We start from the raw sequence: 9,576 nt of genomic DNA on the forward strand, positions 1-9,576 counted from the left end.
TAACAAATGCTTGAAACCTACTATGTGTCCAGGGCTAAGTGAAGTTCTGTGGCATGTACAAAAGAAATACTTCCTTTTGGAGAGGAACCCACAATCAAATTGGAAGAGGAAAACTAATATATAAAACAACTGGGAAGCAGTTAAAGGCAAACTTGTATGGTGCTTACTCACTTTCTATTTCATTGTGGAATACAGTTCTAGTCCTAGCTTTCAGTTACTTCTCACAACCCAAATCCTTTTTTTTTCTTTGTAAATGAAATAAGTCTTTCAGAATAACCTTCCTATATCTTTTTGTTTTACCACTCTTTGTAGATATAAACATCTAAAATTAAGTTTTTTTTTTAAATTTCTTCATTAGCAGGTTTCTAGCCTTCTCTTTTTGAGTTTTCATGAAAGAAATTAGGCTGTATTTAAGTTTCCTTAGAAATTCATATAACATCTTTTTCCAGCAAAAAAGCCTTTTCTATGTCTATATTTCTAGCTTCTTTCCTTTCATAAATTCTTTTTTCACATTGCATTGTCCTGGTGCCCTTACCCAGTCATATACATATGGAATAAAATCATCTTGATATGCTAGTCAATGTTTGTAATATAATAAAAATGTAAGATACCAATTAAAATCAGTCACTACCAATAGAATAATGCAAATACCTCTGCTCTTGTTTACTTCCTTGGAAATATTAATGACTATTCTCTTTGAAACTAGATTCCCACAATCAGTCATATTTGTACATCATAGTAATATGAACCGCACACTGTATTATGTCAGATTAAGATTAGGATGCCACACTAGATTTATTATTTCCCAGGCCTTCTTGAGCAAGCCTCAAATGGTTTAGGTTTCAACATTATTGGAGATAATACTAGGTCATACAAATATTTTAACAGGAATAGCAAATTTTTGAAAACATAAAGAAATGGTTAAGTGACATGAGGGAGGGAAGCAAAGACTGAAGAAGACTAAAAGTTGAGTACTTGAAAGCTTTACGTGGAATCCAAAATTGTAGTTAACATCTAATCTAAGAAAGAAAAGTCAAAATGAAAGTGGATGTTGGTAAGAGGGAAAAGTATCAAAGATGATTTCCATTTAATAAAAGTGAGAAAAGTGACCTCTGTGAAATCTGCACAATTCATTAAAATGTGATGTTGCAAACTTAAGTACTTTTATACAATCCTAAAATTATAATAATTGGAGATATGTGTACTTTCAGTTGAATTATTGTTTGAAAATAGGGACCTACTATATTCTAACAGTAATTTTTTAAAAAGATTTTATTTATTTATTTGAGAGTGAGCAAGAGAAAGAGAGAAGGAGCAGGTAGAGGGGCAGAGGGAGAAGGAAGGAGAAGCACACTCGCCCCTGAGCTGGGAGCCTGATGTGGGACTGGATCCCAGAACTCTGGGATCACGACCTGAGCTGAATGCGCCCCTAACAGTAATTTTTATAGATATGTGTGTATATTCAACACTATGCTGGACACTGGAATTCTTTAATAGATGCACACAAACACTTCCGCAGGAACTTATAAAAACTACAACTTCTGATTCAAATCTCACCTTTTAATTTTTCTAGTACTTCCTCCTTACAGCTCTTTTGGATGGTGAAAAAAAATAACCCAGTATTCCAAATAAAGTAACAAAATGGTCCAAGAATGTTCCAGGAGCAAATAAAGACAGCCGGACTTGCATTATTATGCCCAGAAGAGAAAGGAAAATTAAAGTAGGACTCCAAAGCCGTCCCAGATTGTAAGCAAGTTTTCTCCAAGGTCCTGTGATTGCAGATGAGCATATAAAGTATAATACCTTACAGAGAATCCTTTTTAAAAATAGAACCTAAGGAAAAGCAAAACTATACATATCCCTGATTTATATCTAAGTAACCTCCTGGGCACCACCGACTAGTTGCTCTTATTCATGTTTCGATAATGGTCCAGACTTTTGAGGGGTGGGGGTATCTCGAGCCATATTGTGAATTAGATTTAGATACTAGCCACATGCCTTTTCTCAGCGGGCAGAGGTCCCCCTCTGGTCTTGGTCGGGGTCAGAGCGCAACGAGACCGCGAGTCCCGGGGAAGTCGCGCGCGGCTCCGGGCGCACCCAGATTCAGAGCAAGGGGGACCGGGGCGGCGCCGCCAGTATGCCGCGGTCCCAGGCGGCGAGGAGGACGCTCGGCCGCCTCTCCCCGGCGCCCGCTCCTGGGTCCGAGCGACCCGCGCTAGTGGTGCGCTGGGACACCTATAGGCAGGCCGGGACCCCCGGGTTCGGGTCTCCGCAGCACCGAGGCCACCCCGGCCCGCCCCCGGGCACGCCCCCACCTTGAGGTCACTTTCTTGGGTCCTCTGACTGCGGAAGAAAGCGCGCAGGAGGAGACAGAAAACCCCACGTGGCTCAGGGTGGGGGTCGGTTTTCTCACCTTGGCATGGCCTCTTTTTAGAGGCCACTGAGGCAAATACTCTGTTTTTAAAAAGCCCTGTTCCCTAGCCCCTGTGTTTTGAACAAAATCCTAATGCAGTTTGTCTCCCCACGTCTTTACAGCAGATACGGTGTGCCTTTTACTAACTTAAAATGGTAACAGTAACGTTGAGACTTGTAAATGTATTTTGGGGTTGTAATCTAAGGTCATATTTTGTTTAAGATTTTCCTTAAAGTTGTTCATACCATTTAGAGTAGTAAACTGTTAAAATACATTGTAGTAAACATCTGCATGACCCCTTTTAAGGGGGGAAAAAAGGATTTTAGTTATTAACTTAGTAAAAGGGTGAACTGCAATCGTTCTTTGATATCTATAATTGTGGTTCACCAAACATCTTTCAGTATTGGCTAATCACTCTGCTATTGGGCCTAATTTAAAGCAGCTTTAAGTAATTACGTTTTGCTGTGGCTTGCCGCGTTTTCATCTTGCCAGTGCCAGTAAAAAATAATCTTTAAAGGGGTATTTTAGAATATGATTAAGCCAAGAAATTATTTGGATTGAGAATCCAAGTAAAATGGTATTTCCATGTGCCAGGCACTGTTCTAATATTTGCAATATTTAATGAAATCCCATCACCAACATTTTACAGATGGGGAACCTGTAGGCAACGGATAATGTATGCATAATAAGCAAATGCAAACATATATTCTTTTTAAACACTACATCAAAAACTAATGATGTAATGTCTGGTGATTAACATAACATAATAAAAAATATTAAACTAAAACAAAACAAAACAAAACAAGGGAACAAAGGAAGAAAAAGACAAACCCAAAAGCAGACTCTTTTTTTTTTTAAAGATTTTATTTATTTCTTTGGCAGAGAAAGACACAGTGAGAGAGGGAACACAAGCAGGGGGAGCAGGAGAGGGAGAAGCAGGCTTCCTGCGGAGCAGGGAGCCCGATGCGGGGCTCGATCCCAGGACCCCGGGATCATGACCGGAGCCGAAGGCAGACGCTTAACGACTGAGCCACCCAGGCGCCCCTAAAAGCAGACTCTTAACTATAGAGAACAGATGGTCACCAGAGGCGAGGTGGGTGGGGGGGTGGGAGAAATAGAGAAAGGGGATTAAAAGTATACTTATCTTGATGAGCACCAGGTGATGTATGGAACGGTTAGATCACTATATTGTACTATGTAAACTACACTGGAATTAAAACAAAATTTTAAAAATCTTGAAAAAAAGTTTCACTTTTTGGCACAAAATGATAAAATAAAATATATCACATTGCTTCTTTCACTTAATACATCTTGCAGATCTTATGAGTACTTTAGGGCCCAGCAAAGCAACCTTGGAAATCCAGTAATCTGACCAGAGAGCTAGTTGTAACTTTCACAAGCAGGTAGGTCTAGGCAGCCTAGAAAAGGAAAATAGCAGTGGCTTTGGAGTCAGAAAATCAGGGATTCAGTCCTTGATCTGCTGCTTACAGATTTGTGGTAGCCAGCAGTTCTTGGTTTCTCAGTGCATTTGTAACATGAGTCTGTTCGTTATTTACATTTAATATGCACCTCACAATTCTAATATGCAAAGACATGAAAATATATGGGGGCATTCAATTATCTAGTAAAGATGGTGTTTCTAAAAGCTTTTTGGAGAACACCTGCCCTCAGTTGGTATGCGTTATGACACTCACTTGACTCAGTAAAGAATATAAACTTACTAGAATCTTTTTATTTGTAAAAATTTTGCAATAGCTGATACATGTACATGGTGAAACATTGTACAGATGTTATACAGTGAAATGTTACTCTTTTTTTTTTTATATAATCAGTTTAAAGAAAGTCTGAAGACTATGCCAGGAAAATTAACTAAAGATATTTATACGACTGCTCTCATGATTCTAAGACCAGTGCCCACCAGAATAAATGCTCTCTCAGTATGAAAGAAAGGATAGGGGCGCCTGGGTGGCTCAGTTGTTGGGCGCCTGCCTTCGGCTCAGGTCGTGATTCCAGGGTCCTGGGATCAAGCCCCGCATCGGGCTCCCTGCTTGGCAAGAGGCCTGCTTCTCCCTCTCCTGCTCCCCCTGCTTGTGTTCCCTCTCTAGCTGTCTCTCTCTCTGTCAAATAAATAAATAAAATCTTTAAAAAAGAAAGAAAGAAAGGATAATCTTCCCTCACTATTTTTTGTGAATCTGCATTTTATAGGCAATATTTACTTTCAGTATGTCTATGTCTTCATAGGTAACATAGTGAAAAGAACACTGGACTAAAGAACTGGAGTCTATTCCTAGCAATTTTATTTAGTAGTTGTATGTCCTTGAATATATCACCTTCGAGCTCATTATGCTATCATACAATATCTAATACCTATTTCACAGAACTGTTCATAAGAGGGGCACCTGGATGGCTCAGCGGTTAAGCGGTTACCTTTGGCTCAGGTCATGATCCCAGGGTCCTGGGCTTCCTGCTCAGTAGGGAGTCTGCTTCTCCTGCTCCCTCTGCCCCTCCCCCACTCCTGCTTGTGCTCTCTCTCTCTCTCTCTCTCTCTCAAATAAATATTTAAAAAAAGAACTGATCATAAGGATTAAATGAGATAATGTATCTGAAGATGCAGACTATTTTTACAAATGTAAATGCTCATTATAATTAGTAAATAATCATTAACTCTTGGGGCACCTGGGTGGCTCAGTCGTTAAGCGTCTGCCTTCGGCTCAGGTCATGATCCCAGAGTCCTGGGATCGAGCCCTGCATTGGGCTCCCTGCTCCGTGCGGAGGCCTGCTTCTCCCTCTCCCACTCCCCCTGCTTGTGCTCTCTTTCTCACTGTCTCTCTCTCTGTCAAATAAATAAATAAAATCAAAAAAAAAAAAAGAACTATATAGATTCACCAATACATATGACACACACTGTGTGTGTTCTGTAAGTGGCAGGGACTTTTGAATTATGGCATTCATTATATGTTGGTAATTGTAGAGGACTTCAGAGGTCAGTTTTTATTCATCCATCCATCGCGCATTCACGGAGCATGAACTGTGTGCCAGGCACTTAGCTAGACACTGAGGAGATAAGAAAACAATCACTGTTGGATAGTGTGTGCGGCAGAGCCCTGGGCAGGAAGAGAGAGGGGACACTAACAGTGTTGACTCCAGGGGAGCGTGAATGCTGGAACCAGGAAACCTAAGGTGCTTTCCACGAGTGAGCACCCACAAGGGACTCAGACTGGGGGAGGGGAAGAGGACAGCGGCAGGGAAAGCTTCACCTTGGTTGGTTAGGAGCTGTGGTAATCAGCCGGTGAAGGAAGCCATGGGGTGGGGAGGGTGTGTTTTGGGTGACTGCCTTAGAAGAGAAGGTGGGAGGAAGGGTTTGCTCCTCCGCAGATAGGAGCAGAGATGGAGATAAAACTGTTTGGTATTCACTGAGGCCCCTGAGGAACCTGTGTAGAATATTGGGGCTTCAGAGACAGATGTGGGTCCCAGTCTGGCATCTATCCCTTACTGAATGTGTGGCTCTGGGCAAGGTATTTGGTTTCTTTAAGCTTCAGCTCTCTCATTTATAAAAAAGAAGATGATAGGGCACCTGGGTGGCTCAGTTGGCTAAGTGACCACCTTCGGTTTAGGTCATGATCCTGGAGTCCCAGGATCAAGTCCCACATCAAGCTCCCTGCTCAGCAGGGAGTCTCCTTCTCCCTCTGACCCTCCCCCCTCTCATGCTCCCTCTCTCTCTCTATCATTCTCTCATTCTCTCTCTCAAATAAATAAATAAAATCTTTAAAAAAGATTTAAAAGAGGAAGATGATAATACCTACCACTGCTATGAAAATTAGATAAGAAAATGTTTTTTTTTCACCAAGTTAGAACAGTAATTGTCAGGGAGTTGTTTGTTTTTTTTGTTTTTACCCATTGTCTATAATGTATAGCACTTTCGGAGGGAGGCAGTTCTGAAGTCAGAAAGCTTTCACTCAAATCCCTGTTGGCTCTCCCACTGCTAGCATAGGGATATTTGGCAAGTGATCTAACCTCTTTAAGCTTCAGATTTCCTATCTATAAAGTGTGGACAATAATAAATAATATCTGCCCCAGAGGATTGTGGTGAAGATTAAATAAGTCAATCAATGTAAAGTACTTAACCCAGTGCCTCAGCACTTGGTAAGCATTCAATAAATCTGAATTGTTGCTTGTTATTTTATTTTTTCTTTTCTTTTTTTTTAATTTTTTTATTATGTTAATCACCATACATTACATCATTAGTTTTTGATGTAGTGTTCCATGATTCATTGTTTGTGTATAACACCCAGTGCTCCATGCAGAACGTGATGTTATTTTATTTTTTCTTATTTGAGAGTCCTCGTTAACTGGAATCTTGTCATAGACTGAAGTTTCTTTTCCAAGAAAATGCCACAATTACCTTGTTTTCAGCTCTGTGTTTAACGTCCCTGCATTTTAGGTTTGCTTATTAATTTTTCTCATAGGCCCTTTTCTGGAATCTTAAAGATGCCATGTTTTGAATAACTGTGAAGTTAGAAATGTTAAACAGTTTTTCTTTAACTAGGATTTCTTAAAATTAAAGGCAGCATAAATCATCACCCCTAATTCTAAAGCCCTGTCATATCTTTGTACTTTTTTTTTTTTAAGATTATTTATTTATTTATTTGACAGAGAGAGACACAGCGAGAGAGGGAACACAAGCAGGGGGAGTGGGAGAGGGAGAAGCAGGCTCCCCGCGGAGCAGGGAGCCCGATGGGGGGCGCGATCCCAGGACCCTGGGACCATGACCTGAGCCGAAGGCAGACGCTTAACGACTGAGCCACCCAGGCGCCCCATCTTTGTAGTTTTCTAAGATTAAATGTCCTGCATCCTTTAAAAAAAATTAGTATAGGCCTGTCCTCTCCTGGCCGAAGCCCGGGGGACCAGAGCGAGACACGGGGACCATATTCCGACGCAAGCTGACAGCCCTCGACTACCACAACCCGGCTGGCTTCAACGCAAAGATGAAACAGAATTTAGAAACTGTATTGTTTGGCTTGAAGACCAGAAAATCAGACACTACAAGATTGAAGACAGAGGTAATTTAAGAAACATCCACAGCAGTGACTGGCCCAAGTTCTTTGAAAAGTATCTCAAAGATGTTAACTGTCCTTTCAAGGTTCAAGAGCAACAAGAAGCAATTGACTGGCTTCTTGGTTTAGCTGTTAGACTTGAATATGGAGATAATGCTGATAAATACAAGGACTTGGTACCTGATAATACAAAAAATGCTGACAGTGCAGCTAAAAATGCAGAGCCATTGATCAACTTGGATGTAAATAATCCTGATTTTAAGGCTGGTGTAATGGCTTTGGCTACCCTTCTTCAGATTCAGCGTCATGATGATTACCTGGTAATGCTTAAGGCAATTCGCATTTTGGTCCAGGAGCGCCTGACCCAGGATGCAGGTGCTAAAACAAATCAAACGAAAGAGGGCTTGCCTGTTGCTTTAGACAAACATATTCTTGGTTTTGACACAGGAGATGCAGTTCTTAATGAAGCTGCTCAAATTCTGAGATTGCTGCATATAGAAGAGCTCAGAGAGCTACAGACAAAAATTAATGAAGCCATAGTAGCTGTTCAGGCAATTATTGCTGATCCAAAGACAGACCACAGACTGGGGAGAGTTGGAAGATGAACATTTTAGGATTTCAGATTCTTACCTACTTAGTACAATTGGGAACCATGTACACTCTGGCATGTGTTTGGAAATCAAATGTCACATTTTCAAGGGAAGAATCCTAGAAAATTGACCATGTTCTTGAGATTTACCATCATTGCTTTTTCTTTAATAAAGTTCAGGAAAGTGGAAAAAAATTAGTATAGTATCTTTTAAATTATTGCTATGTTATCTCTGTTTTTTTAGTACCATCTGCTTTTTGTTGTTGGTGTTGTTGCTTTAAAAACATTTTTTTAGGGGTGCCTGGGTGGCTCAGTTGGTTAAGCGTCCGACTCTTAATTCTGGCTCAGGTCATGATCTCAGGGTCGTGAGATTGAGACCCATGTTGAGCTCTGCACTCAGCGGGTTGTCTGCTAGAGATTCTGTCTCTCCATCTGCCCCTTCCCCCAACCCCCCCATAAATAAATAAATAAATAAATAAATAAATAAATAAATAAATAAATAAATAAATAAATCTTGTTTAAAAAAAGCAAACAAACGAACAAACTGAAAGTGCTCAGAGAAAGATAGGGGAACACATATAAGGGAGCAACAACTGAAATGATTGTGGACACCTCATCAGAAGGATGGAGGCGAGGAGGTAGAGGAACATCATCTTAAAGTTCTGAAAGAAAAAAATAATCAAACCTGTCAACCCAGAATTCTATATCTAGTGAAAATATCCTTTATGAATGAAGGTGATAAAATCATAATGAAATTCCCTACATACCCACCAAAATGGCTAAAATTTAAAAGACTGAAAATACCAACTTTTGGCAGGCATTTGGGACTCTCACACAGCTGGTGAGCCTGTGAAATGGTATGTTCTCTTAGAAAAACAATTTGGCAACTATTTTTAATGCTTAAAAAGTTAAACATGCATTTTTCATATGACCATCCTTTCCACTATTAGGTATTTACTCAAGAGAAATGAAAGCACATGTCCATACACAGACGTGGGGCCAAATACTCATAGCAGTTTTATTTGTAATCACCAAAAACTGAAAACAAGCCTAATGTCCATCAACAATTTTGATAAACAAACATGGTATATCCATGCAATAGAAAACTACTCAGCAGTAAAGAAGAATGAACTATTGATACATGTAACACCATGAGTGACATTCAAAATGATTATGCTGATTGAAGAAGTAATACGAAAAAGAATACATGCTGAATCATTCTTCATTGACATAAAATTTTAGAACATGCAAATTAATCCGTAGTAACAGAAAGCATATTAATGGTTGCTAGGGGATGGGGAGGGGGACAAAGGAGGATAGAGAAGAGGTATTACAAAGAGGTGCAAGGAAACTTTTGGGGATGATGAATATATTTGTTTTCTTGATTGTGATGATGGTTTCATGGGTGTATACATATGTGAAAACTTATCAAATTGTATACTTTATATGCAATTAATCAAATGACAAATTAGAAAAATAGAGAAAGGGGCGCCTGGGTGGCTCACTCATTAAGCGTCTGC

General features: G+C 40.0%; 1 protein-coding gene across 1 annotated transcript; it reads left to right on the plus strand.

Moving 5' to 3' along the window:
- The first annotated feature begins 2,137 nt into the window (after positions 1 to 2,137).
- On the plus strand, positions 2,138 to 8,245 carry LOC123836443 (RNA transcription, translation and transport factor protein-like). The gene is given in 3 exon segments (XM_054505428.1): positions 2,138 to 2,221; positions 7,282 to 7,390; positions 7,393 to 8,245. Coding segments are annotated over 3 exon segments (873 nt in total). The 3' UTR covers positions 8,073 to 8,245.
- Positions 8,246 to 9,576: the final 1,331 nt, after the last annotated feature.

Source organism: Mirounga angustirostris, unplaced genomic scaffold, assembly GCF_029215605.1.
Source record: "Mirounga angustirostris isolate CCGP_5_RB_7025 unplaced genomic scaffold, mMirAng1.0.hap1 SCAF_8, whole genome shotgun sequence".
NCBI classification, from domain to species: Eukaryota; Metazoa; Chordata; class Mammalia; order Carnivora; family Phocidae; genus Mirounga; species Mirounga angustirostris.